This window comes from Orbicella faveolata, unplaced genomic scaffold (genome assembly GCF_042242905.1).
Source record: "Orbicella faveolata isolate gen_17 unplaced genomic scaffold, um_ofav_v1 contig_26, whole genome shotgun sequence".
NCBI classification, from domain to species: domain Eukaryota; kingdom Metazoa; phylum Cnidaria; class Anthozoa; order Scleractinia; family Merulinidae; genus Orbicella; species Orbicella faveolata.
This window is the reverse complement of record NW_028301554.1, coordinates 16843510-16862500: the sequence shown is the minus strand read 5'-3', so window position 1 is coordinate 16862500 and position 18991 is coordinate 16843510. Positions and strand designations below refer to the sequence as shown.

Here is an 18991-nt window from a genome sequence, read left to right as displayed (position 1 = left end):
TTGTTTAATAGTTTGTTCACTTGTTCATTTGTTGAGTGTAATGCCATGTGTGCAATTATCATTCATCAATCCGTTTGCTCAATTGCGAGCTAGTTACATGTATGCTCATAGTGTTTAATAATAATTTATAGTATTGTTGTTGTGGAATGTTCTTGCAAACCTGAAACAAACTTCTAAATAGCTGTCAATTTATGATTACCTACTGGCAGGCATTGCTCTATCTGAGGGAAAAGGGCCTTCCAGCTTGTGGTCACTTACATTCTGGAAACATTTTTATAATTAATGGAAATGCCAAGTAAGTCAACAAGATTTTGTTCTTGAAGTTTTGATTTCCTTAAATATAGCCATGTTAGATATGTATAATTTATCAAAAGCAGAACCTTTTCACCTCAACAAAGTGAAAAGCTTCTGTCAAAAGACAACACATCCATTTAGAAGTTTGTATTATACTGTACATCTGATCTCATTGAAAACATTGAGCTTTATCAAGGAAAACAAAAACAGTTTAGAAGTACACATACAGTACAAAAGGCCTTTAAAATAACTTTAAATTTAATTTTTTTAACCTTTTAAAGAGGCTACATCCCACAGTGCAAAGTATACGTACATTTATATTGTAAATTTTGCCTAATAGCTGCAGGTGTAATGTGTTTAAAATTATTGTTCTTTGTAGACTGTCTGGCTTTGAAAACTCTCTGTTTGGTTGGAAATCAAGACTCTATCCTACCATAAAGAGGCTTTTAAAAGACAAGCAAGATGATATGGAAGTTATTCAGTTTGGTAAGATTGCACTGCATATTATGTACATTTAAGTTACAAACTTCAGTTTGTTTTTCTGTGGACTGAAATTGGTATAAATACCAATTGGTACAAATTATCTGTGTAAATACCAATTGGTATAAAACTGTTGGTATAAATACCAATTTCAGCCCACAGAAAAACAGACTGAAGTTTGTAACTTACATAATATGCATTTATAAATGTTTCTATGAACGTCATGATCAGAAGAGGCTTCCTGGGCAAGCATGCCTCTGGATTCATCTGAAAATATCAGTTTTGAGTAGGGAAGACTGGCAAAGTACATTTACTACCCAATAGCCTGTTAAGGTAAAAAAAAACCGCCCCTAATTTATCAGCAAAGACATTTATTATAGACGTTAGCAAAAGGTTGTCTTCAAGTCCACAGCGATATAAAAATAATCTCGATATATACATGTAAGTACCATCATTTCTTTCAAGGACGTGGGAAGCTTAGTTACATTTACGGCAAACCTAGTTACAATTGGGCAAAACTCCAAACTTCCCGATCGGGTTAGGGGGGGGGGGGGGGGAAGGGTCAGACGAAGGGACAGCCGACACGCTTTACACTCAAGATCTGATGAGAGGCCTTGTATATATATTTTTTTCAACTAGCTTGCGGGAGTATGTGTTTTAGACTTTCTAGGAGATTTATAGCCCACTGTGCAATTGTGTACTACATGTGGGTACATGTACAGTTACACTTAATAGTCATCCATTGAACAGCTAAGGAAAGGACTGTCTTTATCAGAAACAAGCTCAGTTTCAGTTTATCATTACCGTTATTGTCCAGGTCACCTTTTGTATGAGATGTTAGCAGGCTGGGAGTTAACCACGTCAGAACCAAAGAGAGAACAGCTGACGAAACTCAGAAATGCACCAGTCGTAGAGGTTTGTAGAGTATCTTAATTTATACTATGTCACCATAGAAAATACAGTCAATCAGAATACAGGAAAGTCGTTGTATACTCGACGGTATTACACTCAACCTTCCCATCGTGTGCTGCTCGTATGTGGAACTGATTTTGTTGGCCACTGTATTTTCTATGGCATGATATAAAATAGTTGAAGGTGAGTGTGTATACCAGAAAATACAAGTGACAAGTGGGATATTCCATGGTATAGCACGAGAAAGCGTTGAATAACTAGTATGTATATCTCTACGCTGCGTTTCTTCTAAAAGCAGAGGAAAGAAACGCAGAAGTTGTTCATTGTTCACACATTTAGTCGATGGATGGATGGATTTCTCATGCAAGAAATTAGTTAAATGTTAAATCATGAAATGAGTGAATTATTATCACCTTATTTTTTTTAGCCCCAAACTGCAGCACTACGGCGTAGTATAGTATAGTGAGACAATTATTTTGCGTGGTCTCTGGACTTCACTGATATGGTCAAATACCAAAAAATGTGTATTGTAGATGGTAATCATTACATCGCGGTCTTTTATAACGTACATGTAAGATGTGAAAATCTTATTATATGACCATTAATGAATGTTATATGACCACTTAATTGATGAAAAACCGTCTAATTACACCTTATCTCTGGTATCTGAGCAACATAACTACGTTACTCGAAGTGCATCCCTACAACACTTAAATCCCGGTTTCTCCAGAATAAATATAAAGAAATTTTGCCCCACTGTTATTGGATGTTACTATTGGAATGACCTTCCTTTATCTATACGTAACTTAGCGACTAGAAAACGTTTTATAAACGCACTCTTCCAGTATTATTTTGCTCAGTATTAATTAATTCATACCTCTTCCTCTCCTATGTTAAGTTAACTTTTTTACCCTAATTATTATTGTCAATTAAGCAAGAGCATCTAATTAGCTTGCTATATTTTTGCCCTATCCATGTCTCCTCTGACTTGTTTACTTTTTATCTATCTTTGTAATTTTAGAATGGAATAAATAAATAAAATGAAATAAAAAAAATGAAAAAATGTGAAAATCGACGTTAGCAAAGATCAGAGTGTAGTAATAGTGCATGACATACTCCATGTGTAGTTTTAGAGAGGTTTTTCCTTTTGCCGGAGGGAGCTTATTGAAGATGGATGAATAAATCGAAGCACTGTTAGAAACATAGTGATAATGCCATTTTAACGTTGTTTCAGGTTATAAGTTTTATCTTTTTCAATGAAAGTGAAACGTATCCAACGTTAGATGAGGTGAGTCTTGCTGTCTTTCTAGTTAGTTTTTCGTTTTTATAATTTATAACTTGCACCTTATTTATTTTTATAACATAGATAGGACCCTGCGCGCGCTCTGATTGGTCAAAAACCCATGTTTTATCACAGTATAAAACATAGAAAAAGCGTGTTTTATTGTTTTTCGCCACATTACCTCTATATCATAAAGCAAATAAAGAAGCCTAAGCCGTGTATTACACTGTGACAAAACACTCCGGACATTAAAGAACACTCGAGAAATGTAGGAAACACTCGCCTGCGGCTCGTGTTTTCTACATTACCCTCGTTCTAAAATGTCCGTCGTGTTTTATCACAGTGTAATACAAGGCTTAGGCTTCTTTATTTGTTAAACAAACAAGGTACAAAAACGTACCAATTTAAGAGATGCTTTGCATTATACTAGATGTTAGTGAAACGAGCCAGGAGAACATCCATCTTATTGCCCCCGATATTGCATTAACCTTGCTCTTCATTACACCGAGAGGTTGATGATTTCACTGATTTTTCATAACTAACCTCCTTTAAAGTGCCACTAACCCCAAAAATATTTTTTCCCTTAATAAAATCTACTAGTTTCCCTGACTATTTCTGCGAAAAAATTATCTCGATTGATAAAATTCCCGCGTTTCTACAGGCGTTTAAACACGTAATTCCTATGTTCACGACCGCGCAAAGTGGGATCTGGGTCGGGCTACTGGTGACGTCACTTCGGGAACCGGGCTAAAACACTCAAGAGACTTTTGACTGAGCTTTTAGGGCAGTCAAAACATTTTCGGGTTATTTGTGATTCATATTTTATCAAAACTGGACAAGAACTTTGAGTGAAAGAACTGTATCATCTAGCATTACAATTCGGAGTCTAGCTACAATTTGGACGGCTGCGAAGTACATATTTTTTTCCATTTCGAAGTGCGTGTCGCCAGTCGAGATCGCCGCGTTGTACGATTATATTTAGGCCGGGATCGACAATTTGCCGGTCCATTTGGGTTATAAAGGTACAAACAATGACTGAAGAGTTAGCTTACAGCTCTGAAAGAGTTATAAAGATGTTAATGAACACGAAGAGTGGGTAATTTGACTTTACGGAACGTGCAAATTTCGGATTGTCAAAACACTTTTACATTCAAATATTAATTTCCCCCGAAATGCAAGTTAAAATGCGATGCAGTCGTACTCCACTCTTGCCTACTTCTCCAGATCAATGATTGAAAATAGTTTTAACATAAGAGTTGAGCAGAGATGTCGGCAAACAATATTCGAAGGTGAGGTAACTTTTCGCTTCGTTATTGTCGACCGACCGTAGTATATGCATATTCAATTACTGTAGTACCGTAGTATATGCATATTCATATTCCGTACTAGTGAAATCATGGAAAATCCTTCGACAAGATCTTGAAAAGAGGTTCAGTATAATTTCAGTTGAATGAATAGATTTCTAATTCACTGTAATTTTGAATGAAATGTCCACTTTCCGCACGCTACCACTGACGCTAATAACCTGGGAGTCCTCGACTTATTAGTTTGCGTTTCGGTTGACTGACAAGCGCATTCTTCTTTCAGCACAACAAACTCCGTCGGTAGTTATAGAGTCGAATCGTAATCGTTTGTTTCGCTTTCCTCATATATTTATAAATGCCTGATCCATTCTAAGTTTGTAATTTAGATGTTTTTCGTTCCTCAGAGACGAAGCTCAAAGAGCAAAACAGTTCTGTATTCGGAATGGCCATTGAGAAACACGGCCGGATTACAGGCGACCTTCGGCGTGCGTGTGTTTTTATTAAAATCCACAAATACATAGCTAGTTCACCAGTTCGAAGCCTCAACAATCTTCTTCGCGTCGTTGTAGAACGTAGGTTTCGTTTGTTATTCGTTTAGACAAGTCTCTATTTCAAAACGCGATGCGTTTAATTTACCGTGTAATTTCGTCACCTAAAGTTTCGTCTGGGACTCGGAGGATCGTTTGCGCTCGAAATAGTCAGATGGCTTCCAGCTTATCCCAAATTCCTGTCTTATGGAGTACCTTGACAATTTCAAGCTTTCCACTAGAGATAGAGAAGAATATACAGGCCATGAAAATCTTTAGGTTTTTACATTAGCGGCGAACCCGAGATCGAAGAAATCCTCAATGGCTCCCCGGCTTTAGCTTCGCACAGATCAGCCCACTTCTTTGGTCTTTTTCTCGTTTCTGGTAGAATTTCATCGAGATAGAGGTATTGAATGAAGAGGAATACTCTATTCTACGCATCCTGTATTGCTACAGCCTCCAACAACATATCTTCTTTGCATTCTGCAACGATTTTGACACACACTATCGCATGTTCGCATACATTCTTCTTAGAAACAAAACTTTGTTATTCCCGAAGTGACGTCAAAAGCCAACTCGTCCAATTCTTCGCTATTCCTCGGTCGTGAACATGGAAAAGGGCAAATTTACAAACTTTAAAAATTCATAGAAAATTAACGAAAATAGCTACAACGATAATTTTTTCGCAGTGGTGATCAAGAGAAAAAGGAAATTTATATTAGCGAAAAAAAAATGGGGGGGGGGGGGTTAGTGGCACTTCCGTTAACAGTCTAACTGAAGCTAAACGTACTCTCTAACCATTGCAATGATTTTTTAATTGTCCTGTACATGTGTGATGTCAACCTTCAAGTTTGTGCCGGGATGAAACCTTAGTTAACGACATGCAGTTGAATGGTAGTAAGCAGGACGTTCTTGGTTGTTGTTAGATGTTATGCAAATCCAATACTGAAAGTTAGAAGATTTCTTATCACGGGGAGCGAAAACGTTTCTCATTTGTCTTGATTTCAGCTCGTTGCTCATCCATTCTTCAGAGGCGGTGACGTCCGCGGATTAAAGAAATTTAACCCTGGTCCCGTAAGTATGAAATCTTTTGCTCTTTTTTCTCTTTACGACATCATTCAACATTTTCTCTTGTTTATTTTTTCAGGTTCGTTTTAGTTCAAATGTGAAGCAGCTCCTCAAACTATGTAGGAAAGATGGCGACGAAGGACAGAGGTAAATGAACAACGCCCATGTATTGAAGCAGAAGTCTTCAACGTTAATGGTGTTGCGATTATCTCCATTCGTGTCCTGAAATTAAACATTACACACGGTGAAAATGGGGGTTCTCTTAGTAAAATTAATGTGCAAACTTTTAATTGAAACATCCGCGTCATTTCCAATAACAATATTTCTGCTTTCGTTTTTGTTATTCCTCTTGTAATTTCGCTTTAACTTTCCGATCAAAAGGAAACGGAAAATGTCCACAAAGAAATCGACATCTGATGATGGTACAGTACCTACAAGAGAGGGAAGTCAATCGAAGTAAGTTCTGTAGTTGGTTGGGTGAAGGCAAGGGTTGACACAAATTCGGAAGGACAATCGGATTTGTGTACATTACTGTATTCGTACACTGGCATAAAAATGCCATAATTTGACAACGTCTATTTTTTAAGTAACAAAAATAACGTTTTTGCTAACGTGTAACCCTTTCATTAAAACCTTTTTTGAGTTGTCAGTAATTTAATGTGATACTGTTTTTAGCATTCTGTAAAAAGGTATTGGTAACTTTTGAAGTCTTTAAAATGAAACCCCAGTGAGTGATTACCTAGACTGAAACACTTGTGGGCAGATCTCTTAATGCTGTACAAGGTGGTTAAAACTTTGATGAAACTTTGTTATGTGGCCCTTAAATGAAGGATATCAAGCTGTACGTTACTACAAAATGAGAATAAAGAGTTAATAGCGTAGTGGAGTTTTAGATACAGTATGGTTTAGAGATAAATCGTGCCTTGCATGCGGGTTACATTGGTGTCATTTTTTTCCTATTTTTGTCCTTAGATCAAAAGGAAAACGATTGTCAGTGGACAAAACTGTTCTTCCAGTAGTTCAGTTCCACCCCGTGGCAGCCGCCCCTCCTCCCAAATATCCACCCCCTCTCCCCAAGGAAGCCCCGCCACCTCCGCGGACAAAACGTGCATCGGTATCCAAACCTCTTCCGCCGAAACCGCCCAACAGTGCTGGTCGAGGAGCACTGTTGAGTCAGATTCAAAAAGGCGCTAGGCTTAAACCAACCAAGACAAACGATAGAAGTGCCCCACGGGTGTGAATGAGAGGTCAATGTCAGATGACAGCGAGTTAGCTGTGTGGAGTTTGCTTCGTTGTGCAACGCAACTGTGACGAGTTTACTTTTTCTTGAAATACGACTGTTTATCTACATGTACACGTAAAATCTGCCATATTGAACAACATGGCGGCAGCTGACGTGTTGGAATTAAGAACAAAATGATTATCTAGATTATATCTGAAGAATGATCATGGAAAAGGGATTTTAAATATGATAACAAACTTCCTCCATGGATGGCTCATGTTGAAAAATCGAGCATGACTAATCCGAGTTTGTGGTTTGTTATCGTCTTAATCTTAAGCCTGTTCTTCCTTTGTGGTGGGTTACTGTCTCAGTTATTTTCTACTTTAAATTGGTAGACTTGAAATAATATATACATTTAGGTAATGTTACGTGCTTTTGTCATCAACTATTGGTAACACGAGGCAGAGCAAGACGCAGTGCACGAATCTTCATTTCACTGTAGAGATTAGGTACAGAGCTACAAAGAGTGAAGAAAACATGGTGCATGTGAAAAATAGATAGGATTAAAACTTTGTCATAACAGAGGAAAGTTTAATTTAGTCTACAGATATTTCTCCGCTTTTTTAAACGAGCATATAAAAAGAGCTTTTTATTCGCTGAAACACTCACTATATGAATTGGAATTTGATACTAGCAAAGACATAATTATATTGCTGGCTGCATTTTCAGTAGCGACGCTAAACTAATTCAGAATTTGTTCTGTACTTTACAATGGGCCAAAGCATGATAATTTAGAGTTGCGACAAAGAAACTTGAAGGTGATTTTGTAAAAGACGATACTTGTAGAAACAATGCACTGAAGCTTGAAAAAGAAGAGGAGAGATGAAGATTAGTTTTTATAGAAGATATTTATTTAGATAGGTCGAAGCTATAGCGCTATTTAATTAAGTGAAACAAGCAAAATTAACTTCAAAAAATAGAAATATATTTTTTCAATATAATATGAAAAATATGGCATGTCAGTGTCAAATGAGTAATATAAACTGCTCAATATGCGTTAGGTTTGAACTTCTCTGTAATATTAGCATTAGTTCTTTAATATTACTTCAAAAAGATTGCCTGATAAATTCACGCTTCTTAGGATAGAGTGCGCAATGCAACAGACTCTTAATAAAACAAAATTACAAATCGTTCGCCAGTGTGTCAATTTGAAGAAGTTATTCCACGCTCTTTACGCATGTCAATCGTACTTCGTGCTTAATTTTCGTTTTATAAAATTATAGAAAATTGTTATTTTTGTAATTGATCTGTTCGTGAAATCTTTAGTTACCAGTTTCCAAACTCGAGTGGATGCCCTGGCCCTCTTCACTTTTGCGGACTATCTTGGCTAAATTATGAAAACTTAAAACAGGTTTTGAGTTAAACATACCGTCAAGAACCGACTAGTTTTAAGCATGACACAGCTAGCCCCAAATTACTCACCTGAAGCCATGAGGCACGAAGACACGGAAAATGGATAATCTGTGTTACCAAATTCACACCGAGAGGAGTGGTGCCGGAGGGCTTTTAACGGTCGCCGCAACTCTTTGAATCTATAACTTTTAAGCCCTGTAAACCTACAAAATAACCTTACCATCAAATTGAGTAAAACTTTCCGAAAATCGAATTAACCGGGTTGTTTCCAATTAATCAATTATAGTTATGAATGTCAAGAATTTTCATTTCCGTGAAATTTTAACCGCACGATATTGAAAGCTAGCTTTTGGCGAAATCGAAACTTCGTGAAAACAGTAGTGGGAGATTTAAACGTCATGTAGATTAAAACGTGAATGGGGTAGATCTTGTTCACAAATTCTGGTGAATCCTTTTTAAAGTAATTATTGACGATGAATCCGCTTTTTAGCATGGCCATGAGAAATAGGTTTTATATATTTTGACTTTATTACTCGATTTTAATCTCCATAAGTACGTATTTTCAACTAAACGCCCGCGGACTTTTTCAAAGCTATAATAAAATCAATCTGTAGACTGTAGTACACGTAATATCAAGGTGTTGAAATGAAAGCTGCGCTGTTTGTACCGAAAATAGAAAGTTAGAAGAATCTTTTTGCATAATGTGCTTACGGCTGCGTTGTCGTTAGAATCGTCAAAGAGCTTTACCGGAACCTAGCTAGTCAGTATTTCCAGTATGTTAAAAGCAACATGTACGAACACAATAGTGCTTTCATGCCGTCAGTCAGATTCTCACATCTTTTTTAATTGTTCATTTCGTCTTAGCCACTCCTATTCAAATCTGATGTTCACGCCAAATTCAAAATGACAGGATCTTCGTCAAATCGCTTATCTCTGAATCCCCAGATGTACTCATTCATTATCCAATGTCGCACAAATGTAAATATCTAGTTGGCATATGAATATTCGAATTTGGAAATATCCGGAAACACAACTGCCTCAGGTGTCTTAAGCGTCGAGCACTCGGTAACATTTCGAAAAACTGAGCTTCGAGAAAGGTGTTTTGAAAAGGGTTCAATTTGAGGGTCGGCTTTTGAGGCAGAGGAAGCTGCCAGTTGTCACACACTTGTTTGGGATCGGCGTTGAAAGTTGTTTTTCTTCATGTCCTTGGTGAACAAGAAACGCTAAGAGTTTTCTTTTAATGGCATCCATACGAGCTAGACTCAAACAAAATCATCTTGAAATACTGATTTTAATCGTTTTAAGTCAACTCGTTACCCTGTTCTCTTCGACTCCTTCCACAACTTCGTCACCTCAAGCCACAAAATGTGCGGAAATTTTATCCAAAAACTTGACTGACGCTGTTACTACCACCCGCCAAAGGAAACAGAATTTCAGCACATTGGAGATTTCGCAAACATCCTCTAGTGCGACAGTAATGTGTCCATCAATTGCGGTGGAAAATCGCAGAAATGCGAACGACACGTACTTGAAGAAACATGGATGCTCCCGTGAACGACAAGAAGACTGTCCAAGATATGTCGATAAATATTCCTCATTTTATCTTAAGGTAGGTATGAAGAATATTATTAAACTTGATTGTGTGGTTATGAGAAAGCCTGGTATGTCATGAAATTAACAGCCTGCCTTGAACTGTTGTTTAATACGAAGGAGGTTTCTCGAGGACAATTAAATCTAGCATGTTTATAATTTCGTTATATGGTAATAAGCTTGTAAAGGTTGGCTACTCTGAATAGGAGAATATACGGTTTAAAGCTTCAAAATTGGCAAATTTATCGCCGCGTTTACGGGGAAGAAAAAATTGGAATATTGGATTTTAATAAATCGATTTTTGTGGGCCTGAGTAATTACATCCATGTTTTACATGCGTGTTTTTGAATTAATTGATTTCTTTCTGAAGCGAAATATAGTCAGATATACGATTGCTTTATAGATCGCTTTTACGTACTTTAGAAATGTTTTGAGAAAGGGGCATTATCTTGCAAACGAAACTCGTTTCTTACCGTACCGAACCATATGTAATTTGTACGGTTTTTCTAACTTGATTTATTCCATTAGAAGTGTGCATTTTATGAGGACATTTTTCTTTTCTTAAAATGGACCATGATCCTTATTTATATATATTATTTCACTTGGGTACCTTCTTTGCTGGTTTCGAATTTCTTGATGGTGTTTTTGTTTTTCTAATATTGTCAACAACAGCATGAGGGGAAGTACCTCCTGCACAAAAACAATGTCTCGTGAAGATTTAAATTAACATTGTTTTATAACAATTTGTTTCCTCGGTTAAGTAATTGGATGAGCATAAACTTTCATCTCCCTCGCTAAATCAACATCTCGCTTTGAATACATATAGAATCAATCCAAACTTACAACTTTGGTTTAAAAAAAGTATGAAATCCGGGTGATGTTCTCTTTCGAATTGCCTGTTTATTTGTTTCTTTTTTCTGTATTTCGTGTTTTCATTCTGTTGTTGCAACGCTGCTTTTTTCTTTTCTTTTGCTTTTGGGGCCTTCTTTTTTTATTGTCGCTGTTTTGTCTTTCGTGTATTTTTTTTATGTGTTTTGATTTAGGCAGCGTCGACACTACGCCGGAGAAATTTGAAAACGCCGCTTTATTTCTATGGTTAGGCCTACTGTCCACACTAATCCGTCACGAAAACGCAGCTCTTCGAAAACGCTCTTCAAACTGGAGGAATTTGAAAAGGCCTGCTTTTCGCTTTTGTGTAGAAGGGAAACATTTTGAAAACGGGGCTTTTCGAAAACAGTGTACAATGGACATAGTCACGGTAATCATGTGATTTCGAAATTCCTCCGGCGTAATGTGAACGAAAAAAATTTGACCGGTTTTCAGAGTGAAACCTCCGTTTTCAGATTCCTCCAGCGTAGTGTGGCCGGGGCCTCACATTTGATGAATCAGCTGATGGTCTTAACTCGATCAGCTATGCCTACCGGCGTTGCTGGTAAATATTTCTATTACACTTATTGTTTAATTAAAATTCTGTTCCAGACTTGCCCGTAAAGCACCCCAAAAGGGTTTGCCATTATGTTCCAAATTTAGCAATACAAGCTTAAGTTTGGGGGGAATCATATCCCTAATACTAACGCTAAGTTTTTGATTGCCTCGCAGATTGGTGGCTGGTTAATGCTGGGCATCGTTTTGGCGGGAATCACAGCTCTAGGCGTCACGCACTACCTAGGGATGAAGAACATGCGTCGTCCAAGGAGAAGACAACTGTCACGTATTCTGTGGGTTGAAGCTCTCACAAAGTCGAAATTGGCCAGATTCGTGTGACCAAACTGGTGTTTAGCAAAGCGGAAAAAGTGGAAAAACCTTAAAAAGCTTATCGACGTGGCAGAGATCGCAAGTTTTCTGAAAACCAAACATCAAAAACGTGCTAATGGCGATTTAATCTGAAAAAAAGACACATTACGAATCTCAACGAGCAAAAACACTGTCCCTCAATTTGTATTGATTTTAGGTCTGAACGTGACTCAGATTGAAATAAAATATTATAAAGCGAGTTCGAACGCCTTGTATACTCATAAAACCTAATATCGTGCGCGCGGAAGAAGACGGGGAAAAAAAAAAACACTCAGACTTCTACTTTCAAGAACTTTTCAGGTGAAGCGTTTAAACGCGCCAAAATCCGATGTCGCATTTTGAAAGAACTATATATTTGTCATTTCATTTTTCTTTTTTTTAATATTACTGTTTTTATTCTTGAGAAATTTTATTTTCTTGTGGACAATTCAATCATCCTTAATTTAAATTTATTTACTCATTTACCGACAGTTGCATAGATGTATAGAATAAATAGCTACAGAACAGAAATGGAGTAACTGAACATTAGCCTCTCGGACCGTTACCGAAGTGTTCCCATAAGACGGAATCATTGAATTCTTAACCACCTATACCCTGAAAATTTATTTTAAATTTGTCCGCCAATTTTTTTTTTTGGACCCTCCAGACTCCAGCTGTTAACCCTCTGTAACCTGCTAATACAGCCTCCTTTTATCGCTCGGCACTTTTTTCCGTATCGAAACCGAGGGTCTGTAATTTAAAGCAGAAAAGCCATATTGTGCATTTCAATAGACTCTCTTCATAAATGGTTGCCAATTTAGAATTCTTTTATATGCATTTAAATTAGCCCAACTAACCTTGTTTGAGAGTAAAAATTCTTTTGACTTATCAAATCAAAAACGAGGTTAGTTGGGCTAATTTTCACACTTACAAAAGAATTTTTAATAGGCCACCATTTATGAACAGGGTCTGTGAAATCACTCCAGACAAGGAATGCCTGTACTATCTATATCTTGAAATAGATGCATTGCCAGATATAGGCGAATTAGCCATGAAGTGGCGTCAGTGTTTAATTTAAGACGTAATTTAAGAAGTATCAACGACATGTTCGGAACTATATTCGAAATAATATATTCCATTTCATTTTTTATACCACTCGTACTTCAATTCAGTCAATTATATCCTTAGTTAGTTACTAGTAATTAGTTAAAATTAAACCCTTCTGGCCAAATTTGTTCCTTTGAAATTCCCCGCTTTGATTAGGCTTTTTCTTTAGACAACCAAATAAAAGCAAAATCTACAAAACTAACATGTCCACAGCCAAATGAATCAAACATACTCGACGAGTCGTTTGCGTTCGTTGCAAATCATTGCAGTTCTTGGAGCTTTGTCAGTTTTTAGACTTTTTTTTACCGAAAAACGTTCATCTGCAAGGATCATGGTGCCTACCACTAGTAAAATGCACTTTCCCCCCGCATTTTGACCATTAGACACGAATAAACAAATAAATGATATTTTTTACATTGTAAAATTCCTAAAACTGAACATTAGGGCCTATAAAGACGAAACGAATATCAAACTGAGCCTGTTGATCTCACAAAGGAATGTTTAGAAACACGGACTCGCTAAGAGGAGCAGAAAGTTTCTTTAATCTCGCGATTATGGCGAACCTTTCTAAGACTTATTCCTGACCTTCTGTTTTTTTTCTTCTCTTTTTTTTTTTTCTGCACTGTCAAGGTCTTTCCAAATCAAAAGATCGACTGAACCGAAAATTTGCACACGGGTATGGCGCCTACGCGAGGAGAACACATGATGTTGCTTAAGAACATCAATGAATGACGTTGGAAATTGTGGTCTCCTCGGAGAATGGACTTTGCTCCCAGCTGATACGTTTTCTCCAACAACGGTAGTGCTTTCGATATTAATTTTTCGTGACTCCTTCAATGGACGCTGGCCTTGGCAGAATCAGAGCCGAATCAGCGGACGACTCTTCTCCTGACAGAATAGGATCGTGCTCCAAGTCACTAGCTACCTCCCAGTCGTTCCTAGGATCGTCAAGATACTCCTCTGGTTCCTCGATGTGTCTAACTTCCTTGCTCATTTTCTCTCTAAAGAACTTCACATATGACAGTTCATTTTTCATCATGCTCTGACACATTACTCTCTTCTTTTTTGGTACGTTTTTCTTGAGGGAGTAACCCTTCACGTAAACACCAGTATATGCTTCGTCCAGGAAATTTCCCTTTTGCAGACAGGCTCTTGTCAAGGCTTCCTTTTTACGTCTAAAAATCTTCAGTTCCCTTTGAAAACTTGGACCCTGGGCTTTGATCTTTCTCCAGAAGGTTCTATTGAAATGCTGATAAAGCATGAAATCCGCTTTGTTCCAGCTCTTGATGTCCTCTCTAACTTCTTGACTTATGAATTTCCGTTTCTGAATATCTTGCCTCTCGTTCAGCTTGAAATGTAAAATGTCTTTCAGTTCCCAGCATAACAGTCGCTTCAACAGTAGAAGTGATTCATCAAAATGTTCTAAAATCATCACTAGGTCAAATTCATTGTCTAAGAATTCTATGTAGCGATCTACAGCAGTTTTATTTTGGAAATATCGAAAGTCCAAGCCCAGGTCAAAAAGCATGGGATTCCGCACCAAATGGAGGGCTAAAGTGGCCTTCATTAGTGGCTTAATTTCTTGGAAAGGTGGTGGAAATTTCAAAAATGTTCCCAAGGGGTCTTCCTCGTCTTTAAACCCCAGCGGCTTGGCAAAATGCATGAAGTTGAACACGGATTCGTATTGGGCAACGGGGTCCCTTAGAATTGTGATATATCTACTACGATCTTTCGGAAATAAATAATTCATTGGTCTTTTGTTGAACCTGGCGTGATTGCACAAGATGTTGGCTCCAAAGTTGTACAAAGGTGCAGTGTAGGAGACACGGAATCTTGCAGGCCACAGAAACGTGAAAAGCTGTTTATTTCTCGGGAGCACGAAAGTCAAATTCTTGGAGTCTCCATACCTGTTGAGAATATTCGTTATGGTGCTACCACCTGTTTTGTGCGTCTTTAGAAATAGGACATGATTAATCGGGGAACAAGTTTGCTTGTAAGCTTGCTTGTGCTTCTTAATGGTGTGAAGACTTTCTTGCTCTGATGTGATATTTACAAAGTATTGATTTTTAAGAATCACATTCCTTACTTTCGCAGGCAAGATGTCAACTGTTTCGGACTCTATATTTCTTGTGGATGTGATCCTGTTTAAACAAATAAATTAAAAAATAGCTTAAACAAAATAGAATTTGAACAAGAGTCCGGCGTCGAAAGTTGTTACTCAATTGCAAACAGTTACTCAAAAGTTATATCTGTCCTTATGTTTCTACCAATACAGTCGATTTATTTTAGAGGAATTATTACCATCAAAAAGATGTCCGTAAGCACCAGTAATATTTGCTATGTTTTCCTACCGTCACATGGTCATGAGGGAACACAAAATCAAGAAAATATTATCTCCAGTCCTTATACAATTTCAGTAGTAAAAAAGGTTAAAGAGGGAGAGATGAGGCGAAGTTTTGCAAAATCGAAAGTAGCTGTTACCTACGACTTTCAGATCGACTATGCAGGAAACAGGAAACAATTAACAAAAGTATCTCTAAACATTTGGCGGCGATAGACTTAATTTGCGAGCGAAGTTCCATTTACGAACTCCTCACTTACAAGTTAAGACATTCAACTTATACATTATTTTATCAAGGCGACTAAAAATAGAATTTTTTTTAATTAAAGCCCAACTGGCGTGAGTATGCCTTCTAAAAAAATGACGGATAATAATTAGATGAAATGAACGATGGAATCGAGATCGACACCTGTAGAAATCATCAATATTATTTTTTATCTCTTTGATAGAATCAAGCCAGCCATAATTTCGCGGATGGCAACACATGATGGTCTCCTGACAAAGAAATGTCAAGGGAGATCTTCATCACTTACTTGCGCTCTGTAGTGGGGCAGTAAACTGTCGTGGGCAAATTGTTCATTCCGTAAAAGACGATGCAAATCAGTGAAATCACGGTAACAATCCAAAAGATGGTCCTTAAATGAACCGCCATGACTTGGGTCCTTAACGTGTCGTCCACATTGCATGTTTCCTTGTCCTCGAAAGCTACTTAACGTTTGATTTCGTGTCCATTTGCTATGCTAGAATACATCGCCGTTTTGTGATTCGGCTACAAAAGAACCACAAAGTTATTTGTTTATTCCATGTGAATATGAATGGGGCAGCGCGTTCTGAACTGTCGCCGATTAATTTTTCATGATGTATGGCTATCCACTTGTCTTGCTCTTTTCACCTGCACCGCAAAGCAATTCGGCGAAATATGTAACAGCTACTAACGATAAAACGACTACCAAATGTAACGCTTTACCACGTCTGAATTCTCTCTGCACCTTTCGAAACTCACCGCCTACAAGGAATCAAGAAAAATAAATGAGGGATTCTTTTCTACAAAGGGAAATCACTGGCAGGTAACGTGAAGTGGGAAATTTAATACGCGCGAATTCTTGAGCTTGTGACCACTTTGAACGGCTGCGAAACATAGTCAAAAACTACAGACCCATTGCATGCCACAAATAGGTGAACAAGCAAAGCTGTCACTACAAAAGATCCACATTCAAACAATAATACATTAAAACAACGAATTTTCTAGTACCAAGTCATTCTCATTATTCCCAGCGACCCTTTTTAACATATTGAGTGTTTCAAAAGTATATATCTGCCATGAAGTCTTCGTCAATTATAAGTCGATCAAAACATACAAGGATATGCACGTTGTAGGAGAAGATTATTGATTTGAAGCAACCTTAATTTTCAGACCACTGGCAATTCTCCGTTTTCAGTCAATGACTTTAGTCCATTGTTTTGTTTTGTTTTATTTAAGGACGTTCGCGCTAATTGTTTCGGCGCATCCTTACTGCGCACGCAAATTCACACGCTACGTCATGCATGAGAGCGCGCGGTAAGTAATAAAATGAACAATGATAGGGCAGATGCCATAGCTTTGCCTGGATTTAACGATCTCCTTGGACGTTCGGTGACCAATTCTTTTCTTTCCAGAAAGAGATTTTATTTACAATTTTCTCCACATTGTCCAAAAATAAACAAAAAATCGATGTGGGAAGTTAAAAAAAAAAAAAAAATTTTAAGATTTCTGTCCACGGGACATCGAATCCTGCCATCTTGCGGCTGCAAGGCGCGTGAAACTATGGTCGCTAAATGCGAACTTGTTCTTTAAGGAACCTCACCAGTTGACTGATATAAATTCACTCAATAGGTCCACTTAAACATTATTTGGCAGAGAACATTGCACTTCAAAGATCTAATTGCAATACTTTTGGGCTTACAGACACTGTGGCCTTATTCGCTAACGGAGCCCGATTTTTTTAGATTTAGAGTGTTCTTCCGAGCATGTTCTCTCCAAAACGAAGTCGGTGACCTCCCCCCCCCCCCCCCCCTTTTTTTACATTTCTGACATGAGTAACTCATCATCTTACAGTGGTAAAAGTCTCAGAAATATACGTGATTTAGTTTTCGAAACGTTTGTCTCGCCTGTATTGAGAATTAACCACTGACGGGTCACGCTTTACAACCGATCTCAAGAGATGTCCCTGAGTATAACACATCGAGCAGAAAAGAGACTGGGGACCGTAAGAGACTAAAAAGCTCTAACACTTATGAATATTATAATTTTATTTACAAATCGGTCCAAGATGAAAAGAGGCACCCAGAGAGCTCCGCATGCATTAAGAGACTTTGCCATATTACATCCTTTTGTTAACATCAGTTTCAGAAATCACCATTTTAAGTTTTTAAATGATTATGCTTACAGGATATCGCAACTATTAAAAATTACGACTCTCTTCGAACGCATGGGACTTCATTTAACTGATAAGCCATGGAAGAGGCATAGAATAGTATGCCATCTTCGCTAGTTTGCTAATGAATTTATTACATACGTACGCGACTTTGGAAAGTCGTCCATCCTGTCTTTTGAAGAATTACCAACAGCATTGAGAATTGCCCACCGAGTTCCGCCACCGCAGGAAACTGAAAATCACCCGTTCACAGAACAGCAAGCCTTTGAAATAGAAATTTGCAGGGGTGAAAAACAATTTGGTTATGGCGTTGCGGGATGATCTAAATGATTACGCTGGCACGTTTCAAGCCAAGATTTTTGGGCTGAGTGTTTTTGTGTTCTGCATACTCCACAGTCCAGGTTGGTCTGCCAATATGAATTAAAGCAAAGCTTAGGAACAGTAACATCAACCTATCGCAAATTTATTATTGATATCTTTTTTTCATTTTCGTTTTTCCTTATTTTAAGATCAGTCACAGTCTGAAATTAATGGGAGACAATGAAAGCATTTTTATCCTTGAAGATAGAAATTAATCCAAACAAAAACGTTTGCCGAAGTTCGTTGCTATTGATTAAATCCGGTTGGTAGGAAACGCACATATAATTAATAAATCAGAGGTTCTCGTTTAATTCATGCAGGCGAATAAGTGCTCTCATTGGTTCAAAATGGCGTTTACATTAAAAATAATATAAACATCGCCATTTAATGTGATTATTTTACAAACGGAATACAAAATCACGTTAGTATCGTGTTAAAAACACAGATTGCCGAGTACAATTATTCATGTTGTCTAATTGTTGTTTTTAATATTGAATGTTAGCAGTAAGTCAAGATATTGTTAATTTTTTCTGGCCCCTGGCGTGTTGCCATGCGCAAGTAGATTAGAGAGACAGTTTTAAAGGTATTTTGACAGCGTGTCGAATGAACTTTGATGGTTTTATCAAAAGGACGAGATATATCAGCTGCAATAGAAGGACAGTCTACGGGACATCACGAAATGTTTATTTAAGAATTTATAAATATATTTCGAAATGCAAATCGAGAATCGAGTACCAAAAAACATTTTTTTTTTTTGCTACAGTAAGCTGCAGAAGTGATGCAAACAGCTGTAATGTGAATCGTAACTGACCTCTGAATTAATTTTACTCCCTTCAGAAGCGTAGGCGATCGACCAGATGCAGAACTAAAGTAAACCAACGATTTTTTTCAGCAGCACCACGCC

The 18991-nt window shown here is 37.5% G+C and overlaps 3 protein-coding genes and 1 long non-coding RNA gene across 5 annotated transcripts in view; 2 read left to right on the top strand and 2 right to left on the bottom strand.

The window, feature by feature from the left end:
* The window catches only part of LOC110042358 (slowpoke-binding protein-like), a 13675-nt gene extending 5393 nt beyond the window's left edge, over positions 1-8282 (top strand). For both annotated transcript variants that reach the window (XM_089295426.1, XM_089295427.1), the window contains 8 exons: positions 210-295; positions 674-780; positions 1592-1689; positions 2921-2974; positions 5808-5873; positions 5947-6014; positions 6249-6323; positions 6840-8282. In XM_089295426.1, the coding sequence (XP_089151552.1) occupies positions 210-295; positions 674-780; positions 1592-1689; positions 2921-2974; positions 5808-5873; positions 5947-6014; positions 6249-6323; positions 6840-7107 (822 nt within the window). In that variant the 3' untranslated portion in view covers positions 7108-8282. The remainder of the gene's footprint in view (positions 1-209; positions 296-673; positions 781-1591; positions 1690-2920; positions 2975-5807; positions 5874-5946; positions 6015-6248; positions 6324-6839) is intronic.
* Positions 4752-8734, bottom strand: LOC149108365 (uncharacterized). Its single transcript, XR_016208970.1, has 2 exons — positions 8572-8734; positions 4752-6089 (listed from the first exon to the last, which is right to left on the bottom strand). It is a non-coding gene; the product is annotated as an uncharacterized LOC149108365 (long non-coding RNA).
* Positions 8735-9434: 700 nt separating this feature from the next.
* LOC149108364 (uncharacterized) lies at positions 9435-12396 on the top strand. The gene is made up of 2 exons (XM_089295435.1): positions 9435-10111; positions 11692-12396. The coding sequence occupies exons 1-2, from the start codon at positions 9743-9745 to the stop codon at positions 11854-11856; spliced, it is 534 nt and encodes a 177-aa protein (XP_089151561.1). The 5' UTR covers positions 9435-9742; the 3' UTR covers positions 11857-12396.
* A 565-nt stretch (positions 12397-12961) lies between these two features.
* Positions 12962-18969, bottom strand: LOC110042861 (galactosylceramide sulfotransferase-like). The gene is made up of 4 exons (XM_020748350.2): positions 18899-18969; positions 17873-17990; positions 15847-16319; positions 12962-15113 (listed from the first exon to the last, which is right to left on the bottom strand). Exons 3-4 carry the CDS (start codon positions 15963-15965, stop codon positions 13787-13789), a joined length of 1446 nt encoding a protein of 481 aa, XP_020604009.1. The 5' UTR covers positions 15966-16319; positions 17873-17990; positions 18899-18969; the 3' UTR covers positions 12962-13786.
* Positions 18970-18991: the final 22 nt, after the last annotated feature.

Coding starts and splice junctions, on each gene's coding strand:
- LOC149108364 (XM_089295435.1), top strand. CDS start 9,743: ATGGCATCCATACGAGCTAGACTCAAACAAAATCATCTTGAAATACTG. Junction 10,112..11,691: donor ATTCCTCATTTTATCTTAAG/GTAGGTATGAAG, acceptor ATTGCCTCGCAG/ATTGGTGGCTGGTTAATGCT.
- LOC110042861 (XM_020748350.2), bottom strand. CDS start 15,965: ATGGCGGTTCATTTAAGGACCATCTTTTGGATTGTTACCGTGATTTCA. Junction 15,114..15,846: donor TGCCCCACTACAGAGCGCAA/GTAAGTGATGAA, acceptor TTGTTTAAACAG/GATCACATCCACAAGAAATA.